The sequence below is a fragment of the Drosophila takahashii genome, chromosome X, assembly GCF_030179915.1.
Source record: "Drosophila takahashii strain IR98-3 E-12201 chromosome X, DtakHiC1v2, whole genome shotgun sequence".
NCBI lineage: Eukaryota > Metazoa > Arthropoda > Insecta > Diptera > Drosophilidae > Drosophila > Drosophila takahashii.
This window is the reverse complement of record NC_091683.1, coordinates 8,297,430-8,320,224: the sequence shown is the minus strand read 5'-3', so window position 1 is coordinate 8,320,224 and position 22,795 is coordinate 8,297,430. Positions and strand designations below refer to the sequence as shown.

The window sequence follows — 22,795 nt, the reverse complement described above, 5'->3', positions numbered from 1 at the left end:
GAGGGGGAGGAGGGGCTTCAAACAAAATAAACGCTGACAGGCAACAGCAACAACATTGGCCACAAATTTGCAACGTCATTAGCTGGCCAAAAAAAAAAAAACTACAATAAAAAAAGATATTTGGCCAAAAGCGGTGAGCTCACATTTTAACCCTCTGAAAAAACAAAACAAAAAAACAGGGGGTCTTTTTTGGTTTTTAAATTTGGGGTGGAGCTGCCAATTGGATAGCATTTTTGAGGACATAAAACCGCGTTTAATTCCCCAATCAATGTGCTCTTAAAAATATATATTCACATTTACTCTACTGAGAATATTTAGCCGACTATATGGGTATTTTTTATGTGGTCGTTTAATTGCCGGTGCATTTGCTCAGTTCGTGGCTAATTTATGCAATTTATGCGCCGCTTTCATTGCGGCAATTAAATCAAATTAATTGAATTATGTGTGCAGCTCGCGAAGGTGTTGTTCCTGTGCTATTGAGAGGCCCCCATAAGGTTTGCATGTCTGCCCATGTCTGCAGGCTAATTTGAACAGAAAAAAATAAAGAAAAAAATAAAACACAACACAAAACTACAGAAAAACTAAAAAAAAAATACAGAAAAAACACACACCACGAAATGAAGACAAAACATTTGCCACAGGCCACAAAAGCAGCAGCATATTTAAGCAAAAAAAAAAAACAGCAAAAAACACATTAAAAATGCAAACAAAATTTTGTTGCTAAAGCCGATTAATAAACCAGGCCTAGACGAAGTCCAAATACCCTTTATAAAATATTTAAAGGTGGAAAACTAATAGTTCTCAGCTTGATTCCCAAAAATAATGATGACTTACAATTATCTAAAGGTATAAAAGACTCCCCAAAAAAACGGGAGGTTGATACGCCTTCTTAGAACCTTTCCATATCCAATCTAATCACTGATACCTTGTCAGCACTTAATCGTAATAAAATATATACTTAATTTGATCACCATATTGCCACCTGATGTGAAATCAGCGATCGCTGCAATCAAACTGACAAATTAGCTGGCCCAACACAATGACGATTGCCGCTTTTATTCCCAAGTTATGGCAGCTGATCTCTAATGATCACTCGTAGGGTAATCGCTTAAATCAAATGAAATTACCAACTATTAGACTAATCGTTGTCAGCTATAACGATCTGCCGATCTATGGCATCAATCAGCAGGCGAAAGATTACATTATAATATACCCATATATCCCATATAGATCACATGGCTGACAATAAAGTTGATGGACCAGGGACCAAGGCCGCAAAAAAACCAAAAAAGATCGCAAGAGATAGGAAAATTAAAACTTTTGAAACTTTTCAGTTGAAAGCTTAATTTTAACAAATATTTACACGAACAGATAGAATCTTCAGCTCATTTTGTTTATAGTATGAACAAATTTAAACGTCGCCGCAAGCTGTCGATGTTCATGTCGATGGTCAGGCATTGGCGATCATCATCACGATGATAATGTTGTACCCACCAGGGGACTGAAAACCGAAAACCGAAAACCGAAAACCAAACCCCGATGGATGGATGGATGGATGGTTAAGCAGCCCCAGAGCCCCAGAGTTGATCGAGAGTCAAGTTGTATCGATCGCAAGTCGGGCTCGATTCACTCACTCACTTAGTCATCCGGCGATCATTTGTATGGGTGTATTGGTATCTGAATATCTGTGTGGCGTATCTGTGTGTAGGCGTGTGCAGCTGTGTGTCTTCATTAGCATAATGAGTTTGATTGAAAGCCAACTTGATATTGATATTGATATTTATGGCGAGACAATTGATTCGCTCTGTCTGCCTCGCCTGGGAATATATTCCATAAGATTACTTGCTAAAGAAAAAATTATATTACCATTCGAATAAATTATCTTTTATGTTTATAGAATTAAAAAAAACAAAAACTGTTTTAAACTAAAGACAAAAAAAAAGGTGTAAAATGTTTTTACTGTGATAATATTGTAATATTATTCCATTTTTTAGATACTTTTTGAGTTAGGGCGGTTCCGTGATTCTAATAAAAACTTCTGTTTTGCAATGACTGTACTTTTTTCCAGCACTATCTCGCTCTCGCTCGCTCGCATCAAGAGAGAGCGAAATAGACACAACAGAGAGGGGTGGATTAAAAGTGATGGGTTGGTTGATAAACTAAGTGCCGCTAAATGCTCGAAATGGCGCAGTAGGAGACGAAGGTCAAAGGGCAAGGCCGCCACTGAATGAATGAGAGACAGAGACAGAGAGAGAGAGTGAAAGAGAGGGGCGAAAAAAAGAGGAGGCAACTGCCAAATGGCGGTGATGGATGGGCCAAAAAAAAAAGAAATACAAATTAAAAGAGGGGATGCTGAATAGGAAAAAGGGACACGGATTCTCGACCCCATGGCGCGAACATCGAAATGTGCAATTTTTGTAACAAATTAGCGGTCTACGAGAGGGAAGAAAAGAGGGAGAGAAAGAGAGAGATGATGATCCTGTGATCCTGCCAGCGATTATCGCCGCAGGATGCCGGAAAGAGAGAGCGCTAGTGAGCTAGCTGACTGAAATCCAGCCGTTGATCCTGCAAATCCTTTAATGCCAACACAGAGCGCCTGATTTAAGGCAAAAGAAAACACAACACTCTCTCTTCATCTCTCTTCGAACCCAAAACAAAGGACATTTGCTCTAAATCTGCGCTCTAATGAGAGAGTTCTTGTAAAAACAGGACCCATTGTCCTTTTTTCGCAGCACTTGACCACACACACAGAAAACAATGAGAGACAAAAGCGGGCTTTTCTACGGTCCAACAATATTTTCCACTTGATTCCGAAACTATGCCAAGAATACGAAAGGCCTAAAATAACAGGGGAACCCACAACACAAAAAAAAAAAAAAAAAAAAAAAAAAGATCGAAATCCTTTGAGCGTTTTTCACTCGAAATTTTCGCGCATTTTCTGTGTGCAGACACACTTAAAAGCTAGTTTCCTGCCACGCCCACTACGCCCTGCCCCTCTCCCCTTTTCGGGGGCCCCACACCCATGTGTTATCATTAAAACCACGCGAAAAGTGTTCTAATTGCAAAACTTTTGCCATGCGATATTGCTGCTGGTTTTCTGCGCCGCGTGTTTGTGGTAATTGCAAATTGCAGTGGCATGCAGCTGCAGCCCCCTGGAAGACCCCCTTTCCCCGTCACTCAGCCCCTGGAAAACTTTCAGTGGGGATGGGGTATCACACAACCTGACCAAATAGTCGGGACTTGGCCAACAACTCTCTGGCACAGGCGGCGACTTTTAATTAAAAGTGACGAGTGTTTAATAAGTGATGGGCTACACAAAAAACACCTCACCTCTCTTCGCTTTATTTTCTGTATCCTATGCAAATAGGATAGAATTTCAATTGGATTTTAGAATTACTGAATAAATCAAATTGTAATTATTTAAAAGCGACGCAAAGTGCTACCTAAAAATTAAAAATTCTGGCAGTTTATATTTAAAATTTAATTTCATGAATATAATTATTTTAAAATTATTCTTAGATTTATTTTAAATTGAAGTTTATCACATAATTTTCTAAATAGTCTTCAATATTTTTAGTTTATATTAAAATGTAATTTGATGAATTCAATTATTTTTATATAATTCTAAAAACTTTTTGAATTTTTAATGTCTTATAATAAAGTTTTTATATTCTAATTTTCTGATTAGAATTTCGCAAATTGTATAAAATAAAAAAATTATAATACACCTTATAAAAACGATTTTAAATTTATTTAGAAATACCTTTTGGCTAATGCACTTTTGTCATGTTCAAAGCCATTTTACCAGAGTTTTCAGTTTTCCGTTTGACGTGACTCGTTTAATGGTTGTACAATGTGCAATCAGATTTGTTTTACAGCTCCATATACCACTCTATAAAAAATGTTTATAGACCATATATATGGCTAACTAAATAGGGGCGATCGGGCGATATCTAAGTGGGCCAGGCGATGCCATTATCTGTGTTTTTCTGTTCTGTTCTGGCCAGTTTAGCCAAGCAAATAAGCTAGCGAAAAATAACAACGGCTAAATAAATAGACAAAAATGCGGTTCGTGTCAATGGCAAATAAATCTCGTAGTTATAGTATGTGCATCCGCCTGTTTATAAAATGTGTCGCATAAATATTCCCCCTCCTAAATTTTCGTAGCTCCATTGTGGCCTTTGTTGTTCTGCTAAAGTGCGACAATTTGTGTTAAACAAAAGACTCAGAAACAGTGGCGAAATCAAGAACATAAGAACAGGGAGTCCAAAGAATGGGATATACATCAGTATATATATATATGTAAGGAGGGGATCCAACTCCTACGGAATGTGTTTATAATTGGTTATGCAAATCAATTTGTTGTTGCTGCCGCCGCCTACCCAAAATGTTTGATAAATTGCAAGACGCATCCCATAAAATCGCTTTCAGCCTTTCGCTTTGCTTTGGTCTGCACTTTGATTTGAATACCCTATAGAATTAAAATTAGTTACTTAAATTAAGGAAATTTTTTTCTACTGGAATCTCTTGTATTAATATATTCTAAATATAACCAAAAAAATGTCTTTCTTTTGAAAAAAAAAAATTTTAAGTAAAATATGCAATATATTCTTTATTTACGGATTTAAATAAAACCAAAGTGAAATATTCAAGTAATTTTATGCATTCAGTTTAGAATATTTTTTCGGAGCCTTAAAGTATTTTACTAAAATGGTCTAATTTCTAAAAATATTCCTTTTTAAATTTACTTTTTATAGGGCATTTCAATATTCGTTTTTACAGCCTTTTCTTAATAGCCGCTTGTTTGCAGCTCATTTAAATTAGCTAAATAAGAGCGAATGGGGCCTGGCTTGGACTGGCCCCCTGACCCTCCTCCCGACCCTCCTCCTGACCCTCCTCTAGACCCTCCTCCTTCTCCTTATAGCCATATAGCCGCTACATCCGCTATCCCGCTGTGAAGAGGGCTTGTCCAGCTGTCTGGGCCGCAGCTCCAAAATGCTGCCGGTTTTTCGGTCGCTCGGCTGGTCTCCCCCTGATTTTATATTTATTTATTCTCGCTGTGCCTGCTCTTTTGCATATTCATTTCGAATGGCATTTCGAAGGAGTCGAAGATGGCCGGAGATCGGAGGACTGGTAAACTGAAAGCAGAAAACAGAAAACAGAAAGCAGAAAACCGGAGACAGAAGACAGAAGACCGGTAGCCAATTGCTTTGGCAGTTAAGGTTGCACCAATTCGTTTAATAATAAATAATGAAAATGCCCATGTCCGTAGCTGGCAATTTGACTTATTGATTTCTTTATTCGCCGGCATTTTAATATTTCTCTTATTTTTATTTATTCACTCCTTTTGCCCAGTTGACACTGCTGTCCAGTGAGAGAAAAGCGAAGATTACCGAAAGCCCCGTGGGCTGACTTTGATTAATGATGGCTAGTAGTAGGTTCGATTAGTGTCTTTATAAATTTTAATTTCATAATCTGAGGGATCCGAAGATGTAACCAGCTCTGCGGACAGAACACACTGTGGATTTGAATATTCTTTTTGATAAATTGACTTGACTTGAGGCATATTTGCCCCATGGATTTAACCATAAAGTGTAAACTAGACACTTGCAGTTCCTCCCAAGGGGAAATAAACAAAAAGAGAAGAATAAAAGGTGTTACGGCTAAAAATCATCCGCATAATCAATCAAATCGCCCAAAGTTATTTAAATAATATTTACAAACATTTGGCCATCTTCTCTGCGGCATTTTTCTAGTCATAAATATAAAGGAAAAAAATAAAGAAGCAACGCTTCTTTGGCCATAGTGTTTATGGCTTTTTATAGTGGCTGCTAAACAAGAAAATTATGATTATTATTTAATGACTCAATAAATCAAAAATCGTGTTGCGGACTCTGATTTCTGATTTCGAATTGGATTCTGGCTAATGGCATTGCCATTGTTGTTATTCTTGTTATTATTGTTACTGCCGCCCGGTTTTATTGGGCATTAAATGGCTAATTAACAAAACGCAACAAACACCCAGAGATCGTATCGCATCGCATCGTATAGAGCTCATTATACCATTAGGAAGTGACAGCAGTACATCTACTATTATATGCCATAAAGCTCTTTTTTCATCCGATCTCGATTTTGGTGGCCTTTATGAGCAGTTAACAAGTCGCCTGTGGAATCCATAGACATAACGATCGACTCTTGAAAGGTTTTCCCCTTACCTATTTTCCCCTCACCCATTTTCCCTTCTGCTTTCTTCGTCGCTTCGATTTTTCCAGGCGCAAAGTAGAAAATTACAACCTGCACACACGCTAATGTTAACCGGGCGAAGGTAACCCCGAAAATTACCCACAATTTTCAGCCAGACAACCGGAGTCTGGCGTTTGACTTGCTGGCCCTCGGGGCCATTTTCTCAGTTTCGACTTTTTCCCCATCCCCTTTTCCCCAATTTCCCCGCAGACATTTTCCCTTTCCACTCTGGCCGGCCGACTGACGAATGTGGGAAAAGTCTCTCTGTGTCTCGTCGACCGTCGACTGGATTTTGAGTTTTCAATTTGATGTTGATAAACGCTTTCGATGGCCGAGCGTAACCGAGACTTGGCTCAAAATTCATTTAACTAATTGCATTTGTTGGACAAGCGACTGCCTCCAAACGAATTTGTCAAGTCAACAGGCTACAGTGGTTAGGCTGTGAAAAAAACGTGGCTAATAATAATAATTGTAATAAATCAGGGTCACCAAACTTCTTCAAATAATAGTTTCGCCTAATAAAGTTGCATTGGGGAATCTTATATCTACTAATATTTAGGTGTTCAAAATTGCCACTGAATTTTTTAATCCTAAATTAAATCAAATCACAAAAAGCTGAAATTCGGGGTCACCAAATAATAAATTCCATAAAATTCAAATGTAAAAACATTATTCTGTGCACTTTCCTTCGAAGCCTTGAATATTTAAGTAACCAATGAAAATTCTAGGAGGAAAACCTTGAACTTAGTTGGAATCGGGGTCACCAAACTTATGCAAATAATAATTTTTCCTAATTAAGTTTCAATATTGGGTACAGCATTTTTTAGACCTAAATGCAATCAAATTAATAAACCTTCAAAATTGGGGTCACCAAATCATAATTTTAATAAAATTAAAGTAAAAAAAATATATTCTTTGAACGTTTTCTTCCGTGTCTTTATAATTTGACAAGTTCTAGGGCTTTTCCATCAACTTGCAACCAATGTTGCTGCTGCTCTTGGAGTTGCTGCTGTAGCAGTTGCTGTTGCTGTTGCTGCTGTCAAGTCAAGTTGACAAACAACCCAGATGGTCAAAGGTGAGCCTGGTGATTTTCATCAATGGAAAACCCCGCTGCCAGTTTGCCATTGAGAAAATTGTGTGCACTGGAATTTAATTCATTGCATACAAATTGCTGCTGCCGTTGATGTTGCAGTGGCAATTGCTGTTGCTGCTGCTGCTTTTTGCTGCTGCTGCTATTTGCATGCAACTTATTTGTCAAGCGGCAACAATTTTCGCGTACACATTTCAATTGGGAAATTGTTGTGTGGCAGTTCCGCAATAAAAATAAAATCGAAGCGAAAAAAAAGATCAAGAAAGAGAAAAATGTAAAAATAAATACTTGAGCTGCATCCGAGTTGCAGTAGGCGTTGCACAATTTTCGTTGCGTTTCAATTGCATTTGGGTTTGCTTTGCTTTGGCTTGCATATTTTGTCGCCATGTTCAGATAGTTTTTGGCACGCCAGCAACAAGAACGCCCACTTTTAGCTGGCAAAAAAAAATACTAAATATATATAAAATAAAATACGAAAAAAAAAAAAAAAGCGAGGAGGAAAAATGCCTTTATAAATGAAATTGAAACTGAAACGAGTTTGCAACGTGGCCAAACGTCTTTGGCTCAGCTTCGTGCCGTGGCAAATCAATCAATTTGTGGCATATTTTTACAGCCCGCGTTGCTGTTGCTGTGTTGCTGTTGTTGCTGGGGATAATCGTTGCTCTTCATCAAGCCACAAACATGAAACATGAACATCATCAACGCCATTTCAACGCGCGCCTCGGCGCAAAGTTATAAACCCAATTTCGGACTCGGAACTCAAGAGAGACTCCAGCGATTCCAGCGACTTGCAACTTGCAACCCGCAACTCGCGATGTTGCACAAGGACAAGATGGCATAAAAAAAAGCATATAAAATGCTTAAGTACACGCTCGCCTGGTGGTAATCACAGCAGATACATCTTAAGCAGGCAGCGCAGCAGCAGCAGCAACAGCAACAGCAACTCATGTTGCATGTTGCTGGCGGGCCTAACAACAGCAACAATGTTTCCCCGGAATATGTGTGTGTGTCGCGCGCTTTTAAGCACGAACCGCTTGCAGCGCTTAAGCATAATGTTGATGCTCTACACTCGGAAAAAAATAATATCTTACAAATTGAATTGATTTATTTTCTAAAGGTTACATTTTTTTGTACATTTTACCATTGAAATATAATTTTATTTTTCTATTTAAAAGAATTTATTAAATTTTGTAAATATTTTTTAAATTACATTATATAATTTTTTTTCTATATTTTAAAGAATATTTTTTCCCAAAATGAAGTTGCCATTTTTTCGAGTGCCCAAATTGTTGCAGATTTTTGCTGTTGTGGCAGCGTTGATAATGCGCGCAGTTTGACCTTATGACTAGACCCCCAAAACCGTTTGACTTTGAGCAGCTGCAGCAACAATGGCAACAGCAACACTTGTTGCAACAACAACATGAGGAACTCACAATGCAACCAAGGTAAATATTGGAAAAATGCAAAGAAAGGGCCTATTGCTAATTGCCCCCAGAACATTGGGGATTAAGTTGGAATGAGGCACTGCCAATTGCATGGCAACTTACACGCAACAGCAGCAACAGCAACATCAACATACCCGCACGGCGGCAACATGCGACTCTTTTTACTAGCTATGAATAATGAGGCGGTATGCGCAAATGCGGCAGCCGAAAAGTGTTTTGCATGCATTTGTCAATTTAGCATGCCATCAAACATCCTTTCAATTCCTTTTGACAACAGCCGACCGAAGTCATGCCCGTTGATTTTGACGCGCCAGATTGCCAAGCAGCCAAAGAGTGGGAGGAGTTCTTCAGATCCCTCGGATCCCCGGATCCACAAATCGACAGATCCCCACAGAGCAAAAAGGCCACCTCACTTGTCAACGCGAGTGACTAACGAGTGCATCATTAAACGATTTTAACGACTTCATTTAATGTTTAACACAATATTTACAGCTGGCACTGTGCGGCTGAGATTTCCTTTGGAAGTGACGACAGACCGACAGACACCAAAGAGTGGGAGCTATCAAAGGAAAGATCTTGACTTTCATATGATATACTCAATTTAACAGCATTTTTCAGAGATTAAATAAAGATATTTAAGTGTGTGGAGTATGGATATGAATAGGTATTTTAAAGGGCTCTACTTTTAGTAGATTAATTATATTGAAACTAGTTTAACTCTGCTTGTCGGACAGTTACGGACAAAAACTCCACTTAACGGACAGTTACGGACAAGTGACGGATAAGATAGTCAATATCAACATGAAGGATCTTCGGTTACCTGATTCCTAACTTAATTTAAAAGAAATAACATATCTATACAAAACTAAGTGACTCATGAGAATAAACTCTCTTTAACGGACACTTACGGACAAGCGGAGAATCACCTTTTGAAATTAATCTTTGCCCTGATTTGATTCAATTGACTATCTGAACGATCCCTCCTCCCCCTTTCGTAAATCACCACCTAGCCCATAAATCAGGCAAAAGCGGGAAATCAGCTGAGTTTTGTGGGGCTGGCTTTTGACATTCGATGAGATATTCGCCTGGCGAGTGTAAAAACTAACGGCAATTAAACATGCCGAGGAGTTGAAGCGTTTTACGGCTCGGCGCTCGTTTCCTGTCATTCGAAGGGGGCCCCCCAAAAAATCTCATCCCATCCCAACTTGGGATGTCAGTCGGGCACACTTCAGCACTTGCAAGAAATATGACCACATAAAAAGTTGTGAAATGCACAGCAAACACAGAGGATTTTTATCTTCTTTCTTCCCTGCTGTCTGCTGTTGGCTGTCCGCTGTGGGATGGGTAGGATAAATCCTCTGTGGCATTTTGAGTCCTAAGCCGCCTAAGCAAATAAACCAAAAACCGAGGCGCTTGAGCAGGCCAAAGCACTAAATAGCCGTAACGAAAACAAACTGCATCTTAGGGATATACACATATGTATATGTAGTGTACATCATCGTCATCGTCATCATCAACATCATCGTTGGCCACACATTGTTGTGCCTTGTTAAGTTGCCCCTTGAGCCGACAAATCTCCTGACAAATCTGAGCGCTCTGCGCCCTTCTTTCTCTATAATTCCGTGTGTGTCGGAATTATCTCCGCTTTGGTCTCCTTTCATTGTGCGAGCTCTTTCTTTTCTTTTTTGTCGAGAAATTAGCAAAAATCTTTGTTATGCAGAATGCATAGACGTGGAGGAATTAGACTAAGTGATACTCAGCTGAAAGGGACTCATGTGTGTGAGGTGAACAAGTCAAAAAGGTCCTAGAAACACGCACGAAGTAACAAGATGGAGATGGAGATTGATATGGGAAGGATACAAATAGAGATGTAGGATAAATTAAGGCTGCGCTTAACGGGCAGTTACGGACAAAAATTCCGCATACCGGACAATTACGGACAAGTGAAGAAAAATACATTTTCTGTTATATTTTATCAGATTTGTATATTTCATTATTTTAAGGAAAATCACTAATACTTATAAAAATTCGTAAGATACTTAAATTTTAAGTTGTAATATTTATAGCCATGTTTTTTTTAATTTAACAAATAAATTTAAATGTTCACAATTTCCTTTAAATACCTTGTTTAAATTTTTTTTATATTTTGCAGATATAAAATATTTTTTATATAGGTAAATATTTTTTATATAGGTAACAAATATTTCGGTACCCTCTTAACTCATCCACATACTCATATTTCGAGAGTCACAAGTTTGATCAACATTTCATAAATCCCTCAATCCATTTCTGTGTCTACCTCTTTGCGAAATGAAATCTTTTATGCATTTTAGACACGCATCCCTCCAACTTATATGGCTGCCTTTTTGTGCAAACCCCAGCCGCCTTAACCCTTTACAGCCCCGAGATTTCTGTATCGATTCCAGGCCCAAAAAATATATATAAAAAAAAGAAACGAACCAGGGACGAGAGCGAGAAATATCTGCGAATGCGAACTGCGCCCGAACCTTTTCGGTATGATTATCACAATTATCTGTAATTCAGACCATAAATCATTTCATTCTGCAAGCGCACAAAACTTTTAAACGTAACCCAATCTTGTGGCTCAGCCGATGTTGCTCGTTGCAGTTTTTTTGGTTTTGTTTCTTTATTTTTTTTTTATCAAGTTATACAAGGCTTTATAAAAAATACATATAAATAAATAATGTCTTGCCCCGACTCTCGACTCTCTGCTCTGGGTCTCCGTATAAGGCCAGTTTTCTGAGCTACGGAGTCGGCCATCGCAGCATTGCCGTCACCAAGTTGGAAAAATGCTTGGGTACGAGCAGAAATTTACAACACGATCAAACAATTCGATGCTGTTTTCGAGGCGAGGCGAGGCTGGATCGATTGATTGCTTAAGGAGGGTAGCTGCCCAGGGGCGCGCGGAGAAAGGGGATCCGGATCCCCATGCTATAGTATAGGGTATATAGTATGGTATCGTCGATCGTCGATCGAAACTCGTTGGTCATGTTGCCGTGCCGCCGTTGCCGGGCATTAAAATTGATTAACTCATGAACTTGCATTCAAATCAACGCTGCTCAAACGCTTTGACTTCGTGTCAACAAAATTTATAACAAGTTATTGTTGCGGCTTGTGCAATCGTCGTTTTTGCACTTGGCCAGAAGACCAGCGAGAAGCAGATGAAAATTGCCCCTCAATGCGGGCTGCGATTAATTCGCAAAACTGGCCAAAAAGGGTTAAGAGAAAACGATATAAAGGCAGCTGTAAAAAGAAAGTACTTATACCTATAGAAGAAATCATCCAAACATTTCCTAAGAAAATCTTAAGTTTATTACAACTCTTTTTGAGAATCAAAATTCCTGTTCGGGCGCCATCACCAAATTGAATTTTTCCCAAAGTTAAACAAATTTTATCACCACTATCATAAACTCCCGATTAAATTTGCCCAAAGTAATACCAATTGTATTACTACTAATAAATAAGTTATTATATTTTTAATTTCTAAGTTTTAAAATATGAAACTAAAGGTCCCTATTCGGGCGCCATTGCCAAATATAAAAATTCCCTATGAAATGTTGTATCTAGTATAATATTTTCAAACAAATAATTGACACTACTCCATTTAATTAGAAAAACCCAACCTTGGCTGGAAGTTAAACTATTACATGATAAATGTGGAAATAACCGAGGGTTGTAGTGGGCGTGTCCCCTCTCTGTTCCTAAGTAGTAGTGCCCTACCGAAAGTTCCTACCGATTGTCAGCGGTTGTCACCTGCAGCGTATTCGATGTCAGTTCAAATTAGTAGTGAATAATAGAACAGAGACACCATCGTGTGAGGGTGATGTCGAAGAATGGGAGTGGGGATAGGTAGTCCGATAGCCAGATCTCACCTGGGAATGTTCAAAGTGTAAGGTGTAAAGCGAACACACGTCGGTTTCCTCTTTCCAAAGCCTTCCCCCCTCTACACTCTTGACTCATTAGAAGCGCATTCAGACCATTCAGCATTGAGTGATTGCTGTTGTTGCAGGTAATTGCCGGTCCATCTAATATGCACTTGGCCCGGTAGTCAGTCATTCTGTCAGCCAGTCAGTCAGTCCAGTCGGTACCCGGTCCCCAGTCCAGTCAATCACTCCCGGGCCCCCTGGTTATTCAAATTCATATTTATATTCATTAGAAACGAACTCAAGCCAAATGGAATGCCAGAGAAATGGGGGGGAAATATTTTATATATATAAAAAAAATATATATATAAATTCAATTAGTATTAGCATTTTTAAAACATTCTCATTTCGAGAGAGAGCCATAAATTAGCATAAATTCTATTTGGCATTTAAATTGTTTATTACATTGTCGGCGGGGAGCGGCACTTGACTGGCAGTTAACACGTGTTGTAATCTCAATTATCCAGGCTGAACGCCCTAAGGGGCGTGTAAAGTTTACCCTAGAAGGGTTTTACATACATGCATCTATATTATATATATATATAAATAGCATTTAACGGAGAAGTTGGTAGGTGGCTCCATCAAATTCCAGCACACCTGACATTTGATTCCATTAAAAATAAATCACTTCACTTGCTGCATATTGATGTTATTGAATTTTAGTTTGTCTAGCAATTTGTGAAAACGAATTCTGGTCAGGGTTTCAATGTTCCAGTTTTTCTCATTTTGGCATGCAAATTTGCGAGCGTTGCGTATACGCAGCGTGTTCTCACCATATATACACTTTTGTATATTTCTTTATGGCCAAGCTTATAAACTGCAAGTCAGAAAGTCAGATACACACGCATATGCATTTTTGGTGCGTGGTCTTTGTAATTGAAAACAGAAAGGCTAAAAAGGAAAAACCAAATTGAAAAATGCTTTTCAAGCGGCGCTTTTGAAGCAGCAGCGACCTTGTGCCGCCCCTCCTCCCTCGAATGTTCCTTTCTGGACTCCCTAGTTCACTTTTTGCAGCATCATGCCAACTAATTTTCCAAATGACGCAAGTTAATTGCGACGGGCTCAGCCTTTGTCAAAGGTGAAAAATGCCCGGGCCAGACTGGAAGGGGAGAGGGAAAAGCAAGAGGAAAAGGAAAAGAGGGGCGAAAAGAATGGCTACAGGGTAGCAAAGGGGCAGACACAAAGCCCAGGCACATTCATTAAGCCAAATCATATTAAGTAAATATGTCGAGCAGCCGAAGGAGGTAAGAACACTGACAGAAAAGGTTGAAGGCTTCTTTGTTAAGCTCCATTTAAATTCTAAATAAAACATTTAACGGTTAGTTAACCCGAAGATGCTTTTTGAGGTGGTTCCATCCGACGTCTGCTAAAGTATATTGGAAAGCTTCTTCATTAGCCTCTCTTAGAAGTCAATGTAAAATTCTCGAACTAAGTTTTCTATTATAAAATGAAATCTTTATATAAATTTTAACGGTTAGCTAACCCGAAGATGCTTAAAAGTGCCTTAGAAAATCTGTTAAAATGACAATCTGATATTATTAGGCAAATTATTCTTTCTCTGTGAAATTTCTCCGGGTGTACGATCTATGGGGCGCCTGTCACGGCTACCGCTGGCCACTCCCTGCCTTCAAGATCCCAGATCTCTGGCGCCTTCTTCTACAGCGCGAGTGGAGAAAGAGGCCGGAGAACCACAAACAAATTAGTCAATGACGCGGCGATCTTAGCTTCCCCAGAGTATTTTCATTAATATTTTATTGCTTAATTCCTTTTGTTATGCTGATTATGCCGACGCAGAGAGCGCTGAACACTGAAACACACTGAAACTGAACAAATGAGGCTGCTGTTCATGGGAAAACGGCGCGGATCGTTGCATGATTTTCAATAATTTAACAGCGGCTTTCAATATAATCCCTTCGCGGAGCTGAGCTTTTCTGTGATCTGCTAGCCACACGGCTGTCTCTTTGTTTCCCGGCACAAATGTTAATTTCAGTTTGTCTCGGTAATTTATCATCTTTCTTCTGCGCCCGTTCTTCCTTTTTTTGTTGCCTTGCTTTCTGTGATGTCTTTAAACGCTTTTAATTAAAACCAATGCGCATGTGTAACTTTCTTAAGCAGGCCCCAAAGAGTTGGCTCAAAGTATATATATATATATAAATATTTTTTGTCTAGTCGCAGCCGTTGCTTTGAACTTGGCCGACAGGCGCGTTTGTTAAATGATTGATGTGGTATTAATTTTAATAAACGTTTCTCGTTCCTCTCTTCTCCATCAATATGCAGATCCGAAAGACCGAACACTGAAGACTGGAGACCAGGGGCCAGTTTATATGGGAGCCGCAGCTCGTTCGTTTCGTTCTGCGGTTCTTGCTTCTTGGCAAATACATTTTTTATGGGCACACGCAGTTGCGTGGCGTCTGCACTTTGGTTGGAAAAAGTGAAAAATAAAACAACAAAAAAAGTATAGACGTGGAAAAAGGGGGCGGGGCCGGGTGGCCAGGGCCAGCAGATTGCCATTGCTGACTCTATTAAAAGTGTCATGCGATTCAGGCAAAAATCGGAAAATTTCCTTAGTTCCATTTGCCACATAATAACTTTTAGTTGATTGATTTAAATTAGTTGTGGAGCTTTAAAGGGTTTTTAAATTATGCAAATAAATTACCATTTTTTGGGTGAATTTTAATAAATATTTTAAGGATTTTGAAAATCATTTAAATAATTTTAAATTTAGTTTATTTCAACATTTTTTTATATTTTACAAATAGACTTCCCAGACTCTTAGAATATTTTTATGAAACTATATTTTATACTAACTTTTAGTTAATGGATTTAATTTAGTTGTGGAATTTTAAAGGCTTTTTTAAATTATGCAAATAAATTAATTTTTTTTGGCAACATTAATATGAACTTAAACTCTTTAAGTATTTTTTATGGATTAATAAACAACATTTACAAATATTTTTACCTACATTCAGGATATTTTTTATAATGACCTTTGGCATTGAAACTAGTTATAAATTTAGCGGACTAATAACAGAGTTATTAGGGAGTCTTGCGAAATATCAATCAACTAACTGATCTAGCCGACCTGACCTTTTCATTTTTACCGAATTACAGGGTTTCGAACTAATATTATGTGTTTGCATAATCTGCTAATTGAAAACCGAATTGAAATCGAGAGCAAAAGCAAAAGCCCGGAGGAGCCGCATATGAGCCATATAGGCGATATAGATACAAAGCGATCATTAGCGGAAATCTGTCTTAGTTTTTTCGGTTCAGATCAAAGGCCGGACGAGATTGATGAGCGAATTTTTCGGGGTTTTGAAACGGGGCCAGAAGATCATTATGAACGACGGCTGATGCGTTTTAGCCTTTAAGTGTTTGCTTCCGCCGAGCCGAGAAGTCAAGAAGTCAGCGTGGAAATACGATCTCTAGATCTCTAGAGATTTGCCAATAACAAAAAAAAAGAGGGAAAAATAAAGTAGGCACAGGAATGATTCCATCGTTAGCTTCACACCTCAAGTGAGCCTGAATAATTGATTTTGAAACCGAGAAACGGCGGCGCCTACCTGGCATATCTATGGTATCTCTAGGTATCTGAGTATCTGTATCTGTATCTGTGGCTCTAACCGTGAAATCCGTTGGCACACAGAAACAAAAAATCGGGGCTGAACAAGCCGCATCCAATCGATTTGTATCCCGTTCCCTGGCATTAGATACTCCCGATGAGTTCCAATGAGTTCCAATCATCATCATTGCCTCACAAAAGGGATTCCAGCTGAGCGGCTGACAAAAGGTGTGCGCTACTGTCAATTCCTCGGATGCGGATGCGAATTTGAATTTCAAACTGAATGTTTATGGCTGTTTATTGTCAATCCAAATGACGTGTAAGTGGTTGATTTGTTTGGCAATTGGAAAAGTAACCGCCAAATAAATGGTGGAGAAACATCATCTATGAGATACGTTCCATAAAACAACTTGACTTCGCCACGCTCATTCACAGTCTACAAATGCGAATGATTTATGCTGCACTGCACGAGTATCTGTGGGATGCATTCATCAAATCATGACTAACTCGAAAAATGCCCGCCAGCCACTTTTGTCCGCAATGAGCTCACATATGTGTATCCACAAGATACGAGATGCGAGATACTCGGGGCGATATTCTACATAGAGATCTTTGAAATGTTTGGCCAAGCGAATAGTGGGTGTTTTTCGAGATACTTGTGGGTTAGTTGCCACCGTTTTGGCTGCTTAAAACATGAATTCTTATTGGGCAGTAAGTGAATGGTTTTAAAGTATATTTATCAGCTGAAGTTGAGCTATTTTAACTACTGATATATAAGATATTTTTAATTTATTGCCAGATTGTTCAAATATAATTGAGTTGATTTAAATGTATTTTTTTAACCAGCTTAGAAATCCTTAGACATTGTTCCCCAAAATAAAATATATATATAAGTTATAAGGTTTGAGTCAATAAAAGAAACAATTCGATGCATTCAGAAATCAATTCAATAGATAAATGGAAATTGTTGTACAAGATAGATATTTTTTCTTTTTTCAGGATTGATGTAAATTGTACTTGATTAGATGGTTTTTAAAATGATGGTAGATATACCTTATAGATAATTCGTATAGATAATATTGTATTTTTGAACCTTGACTATTGTATCTAAGAATTATATATGTTCTGATCTTCATTTTTTTAATTAGATGTACATAAACTTCTTCTAATATGTTCTTGTATTTTCTGTTCTTATTGATATTATTTCATAAGATGAATTCCTATTGTCTTTTGTTTTCTCTACCCAAATACTATGTATCTACATTTTATATGCTCTTAAATTTTCTAGTAGATATTACTTTTTCATAAGAGACTATATCATATATCATATATATTGAAAACTCCCAACTTCATAAGGCTAATGTAGATAAGATATCATTGGATTGCCGGGCAATTGTGTGCATAATTGCCAACTCAGAGGCACTTCGATGGGAGAGCCCATCTAAAGTGAACCATCTGGGATGGCAGATACGTATCTGTAAGATTCTTTTTCGGCTTACCGGATTAACTTGTGGCTTCTGCAAGTGTGTGGCGATATTGGTGATGTTCATGCCCATGGCCGGGATCTGGGATCCGTAGAGCTGACCGGCGGTCGGTGTCATGTCCGTTAGCATGTTTGTGGCGATCGCTGTTGCTGTTGCTGCTGCAGTTGCAGTTGCAGTTGCAGTTGTCGTCGCTGCTGCTGCTGCCGCTGTCAATTTGAGGCGCACAATGATGGTGTCTTTTTGCAGCCACTTGGGTTTTCTCACACAATAGGGTTTTAGAGTTCGGTTTCTTTTTCTTTGTTGTTTTCTTTTTGTTTTGTTGTTATTGTCGCAGCAGAGGCTCACTGGTTTTTACTGGAGTGTAAAGGGAAGAAGAGACATAAAGGACATGGACATGGATATTTTCGTGGATGGGCAAGCACAGCACTCGGCACAAGCACACACGCACTCGGAAAAAAAAGAGGCAAAATGGGCAGGAAATCGCGAAAGGATTAGCCCAGATAATATCCGTGTATCTGTGATCTGTAATCTGTATTCTGTATCTTTTCTCGAGTCCGTCGGCTTTGCACTTCTTTTTTCTCTCCACTCGGCCGTCGGCTGATGTTTTTGCTCCCAAGAGTTTAAAGTCACTGGATTTTCGGCTTATATTATATTTAATTATTTTTATAGATTTTTGTTCTATAATATAGTATTTTTTTTTTGTAAAAAACACAGGCAAAAAAAGAAATGTAAGCGATGAAATTAATAGGAATATCGAACCAAAAAATGCACAGTTGTTTTCGTTTAGCTTGGCTGCTTGTTTATGTTTATGGTTTATGCTTTGTTTGTTTATTGTTGTTTATAGATGTTTTTTTGTTTGTTGTTTTGTTGTTGTTGTTTGTTTGGTGACAGGAGGCGCCTGCCAACGAAAAAAAAGTGTCGCTGCTTGTATCCGCGCCAAAAGTAACGCCGTCGTCGCTGATCGTTCAAAGGCTTGCAACTGTTTCACGCGAACAAAAAGCTTGGCTAAATGTCGCCGCTGCCTCGGCCGCTGCCCGCGTCGCTGCCTGCGTCGACGTCGCAGCGGCGCTCTCACACACGCAGTATACTTCGGGGGGCAGCTCCCATTTGAAACGAGGCAGCGCGAAAGAGACGGTGGTACAGACAAACCACCACTTCTGTGGCGTTGGTGGTGCGAATGGGTGCCAGGGGTTTATGCTCGATATATTCGGTGGTGCGCCTTTACCCATCGGTAGTTTCATTCATAAAAACCCCGGCGAAACCAGTTCCCAGAGCTCAGCCCCCTCTCTGTAGGAAAATCGCTTTGGCCAATGGCAGCGCGGCCGGGCCTAACCTATAATTAGAGCGATGGCCGCTGTGCGAGCGAGACGGCTAGGCGCGCAGACACGTGCCCCTCGCGCCGTCTCTTTCGCGGTCTCTTTTCCTGCGGCGCCCCGTCTCTCTCTCTCTCTCTGTCTTATCGCGTGCCTGCGTGGAAAACTAAAAACAAATGCTGCCTCTATGTTCAATTAAATGTTCGCCAATGTTGTTTTCCAAGAACTGGCTAGCTAAAAAACAAAAAAAAAATAAAGAGAAAAATACGAAAAATACGAAAGAAAAACAAAAAGGGTATATGGAATATAGAAATCCACGCAAAATGACAAATTGTTTTCCATTTCGACTTTTGCTGGCTTATCGGGCGCAGTTATCGGGTTTTTGGGGGGAAGTGGTCGTGTTTTTACCCCGAAAACAACCGAATTAAGGGAAAGCAAATTTTGTGGTCAGCTTTACAGGGAAAATACCCCAGAAACTTGATTTCCACAAGCTTTACTCCCAAAAGTAGACTACCTTTGCACAGGGCGACTTTAAGAGGTCCTAACTTGACCGAAATATATCAAATATGATCAAAGAATCTAAGAATTCAAATAGCTTTTTTTCAGGTTTATAAAATAATTATTAGAAATTGTTGAACAAACATAATTATTATTATATTGAGCAAAATTTCTAGACTATTGTTTATTAGATTTCAATTTAGATTTATCATCCCAGCTTAATAATTAAAAGATCACGTAAAATACTTATTCAAACTAAGCCTAAAGAAAATCTAAACCGAAGTGCAGACAACTTGAAAAACTATTAATCATTTTTGTTGGCCGGCAGAAGAATATTAAAATCATGTTAAACGGTAAAACACAAAACTCTTTTTATTATTTTCTCTTAACTATCTATTTATTTTCTCACCTTGAGAATGAGTAGATTTTGGAAAATCCCTAGAAGAAGTCGCTCCACTGAATCGTGATTTCGTGGGCCAAATCCAGATTAACCCGTGCCATTTGGGCCTCCCACAGCTGGAAGCTGTTGCATTTTTGGGCTGCAGCTGAGAAGCGGGCTAATTGAACCACACCCCCCGTACCGCCCCCCGCCCCTCCCAGCCACTCCCCTCCCCTCCCCACCCCTCGCCACCTCTGGCCGCCTTATGCAAACAAAACGCCCAGACAGCCGAAAAACGACAGCCCCTGAAAAGCTGAAAAGTCCAACAACTACGGACTGTCGATGGAGGTGGATGATGTGAACGTGGATGTGGAAGTGTGCCCAACACAAGTCGCCTGGCCGCGGGAAATTCTCTGCACAGCGGGAAAATTAAGAAGCCATTTAGCAAGCCGAAGAAATAAAGGTGTCTTAACAATGCGAAATAATGGAAAGATTCGAAGATATAAACCATAACGAATTAAAATATCTTTTATTAATAAAAACAAAATCAATCAATACAAAATCTAAATAAATTGTTAATGGTGCTTAAATATTTAAGTTTAAACTAAGTATTTGTTTAATTATACATTTTCATAATATTATATATTTTTATACCTAATTAAATTTAAATTATAGGGCAAACATATTTTTATAAGAGACAGGTATTTATTTAAAGAATTTTTTAGATATAAAACAAGAAAATTCAAATTTAATTTTTTATTTGTACTAATCATTTAAAAAGGTTTTTTTTACATATTGCATTTTGTTTTTATAAAATAAAATTCAATTTGTAAAACTGTTTCTAATATTTTCTTAAATAAATTCCCCGAATCTTTTGCAGTGTTCCAAGAAATTAGGGCTTCCATTTCTAGTCCCTGGAGTCGGTTGGCCAATTCTGGTTTCTTCCAGTGACTGCGAGAGACTGGAGACTCGGATTTGGACTCACGACCCTGCTGCAGGACAAATGCAACACATTAAGCGGTGGGCGGTGGGTGGTGGGTGGTTAGACGGAGTGGGTGGGTCCGCGGAGGTGTGCCCAAAGTCGCAGGCAAGGCCAAGCCAAACTTCCTGACTCCTCGTGGCCATGGAGTTGCGGTCGGACCTCATCATCAGCTGGGCAAACTGATAAGGCTGACTGATTGCACGGGGCATCCCCTTTCCCTGGGAAACTGCGAATTTCCCTCTCTTTCGCCGAGATTTGCACGAACGAATCAGCTTTCTGTGCACTCGAACCTCTCTGTCTCACCGGACACGAACTCGGTCTCTTTCGCTCCCGCACTCAGGGTGGTCTGCCACGCATTTTCCCCCACCGCCTGGCGCCCCCCAATTTCCACTTGTGGGTGGTTACCTCTCGGCATTGTTGCCTTTTTTGAGTGGCTCTGATTGCCTCCCATGAAGTCGATACATGTGTAAGCAGACAGTGAAGATTGGCTAAGAGTTTTGGGATTTGACAATCAAATTAGGACTCAAAGTCCGAAAAAAATGGAAAATCCTTTTTGCTCAAATAAAATCAGAATTTTGGTCGAAGCTAGGCCAAAAATGATCCGAATATGGATTGTCATACCTCGTTGAGCTAGTAATTAAATTTCCTATCGATTGACATTTCAACCTGGAAATTTTTATTTTTTGCCATTTTTGCAAAAAAATATAAGGGGTTATCAAAACTGCGAAAATTGGTCAAAAATTTATTTTTTTTAAATAAGGCGGAAAGCGCGTTGATATTAATTATTGGGTCGTTAGCTGCCCAAAACAGTATGCCTTTTTGATTTGGGACCATTTTTGTCCAAGTTGGAAATGGAAATAATGATCCAAATATGGAATGTCATACCTCGTTGAACTCGTAATAAAATTCCCAATAGATCTGCATTTAAACCTGGAAATTTTTAATTTTTGCCATTTTTCGCAAAAAATGATGATGTAACCCCTTATCAAAAATGTGAAAATTTGGCCAATTTTTTTTTTTTTTTAAATCATTCGAAAAATGCACTGATGTTTGTTTTTAGGTTGTTAGCTGCTCAAAACAGTAAGCCTTTTTGATTTGGGACCATTTTTGTCCAAGTTACATAAAAAAGTCGATTAAATATTACTCCTTGGTTTAAGTACTTCATAGAAATTCTTTCTGATATTTTAGAGTGGTTTGTGAGCTTTAATTGTACTTTTGGATTTTCCCTGTAGGTTGGCATTGCTCTTTAGCTTTTGAGCACGACTTTATTTACGATTTCATTAATTCAATGCACGCACTGCTCGAAATCGTCTGCGTTCTATTTCTCCACCGTGAATTCCTAACTCCCTCGGCAATTTTGCCAACTTCATTTTGGGCGTGTCCCATTTGCGGGGAGGTCCTCGATGAACAGGACGAGGATAAGGACGAGAGGTCCTGGCGATGATTTGCACTTTCCTTCATTGTGCCTGTCAACAATTATAATGACACTCTTATTGTCAGCCATTCGAGACTTTCCTTTCAGCTTTCTGCTTCGCTTAATTAAACCATTTTGCAATTTCGCTAAAGTTCTGCCCTGCTGCCACGCCCCCTCCGCCGCCTGAATGGCCCTCAAAAGTCGTCGTTGTCGTTATCGTTGTCGTTGTCGCGACTTTTATGCATTTAATTAAAAATTAAATTTTTAATTGCACTCAGTCGTGGACGATTTTCTCCCTTTTCGCGTTGTTGATTTTCCTTTTATTTTTTATTGCGCTTTTTAATTAAATTGTTTGCAACACCCACAAAGTGACAGGCGACGACAGGAGATGATGATCGCGACGACGATGGATTTAGTTTTAATTTTTACTCGGCTCATGAT

At 39.0% G+C, this 22,795-nt stretch overlaps 1 protein-coding gene across 1 annotated transcript in view; it reads right to left on the bottom strand.

Moving 5' to 3' along the window:
* Positions 1-18,733, bottom strand: part of Sp1 (transcription factor Sp8) — a 28,990-nt gene extending 10,257 nt beyond the window's left edge. The window contains exons 1-2 of the mRNA XM_070219231.1: positions 18,528-18,733; positions 17,784-18,122 (exon numbers count right to left, since the gene is read on the bottom strand). Of these exons, the coding sequence (XP_070075332.1) occupies positions 17,784-17,897 (114 nt within the window). The 5' untranslated portion in view covers positions 17,898-18,122; positions 18,528-18,733. The remainder of the gene's footprint in view (positions 1-17,783; positions 18,123-18,527) is intronic.
* Between the last annotated feature and the right edge of the window lie 4,062 nt (positions 18,734-22,795).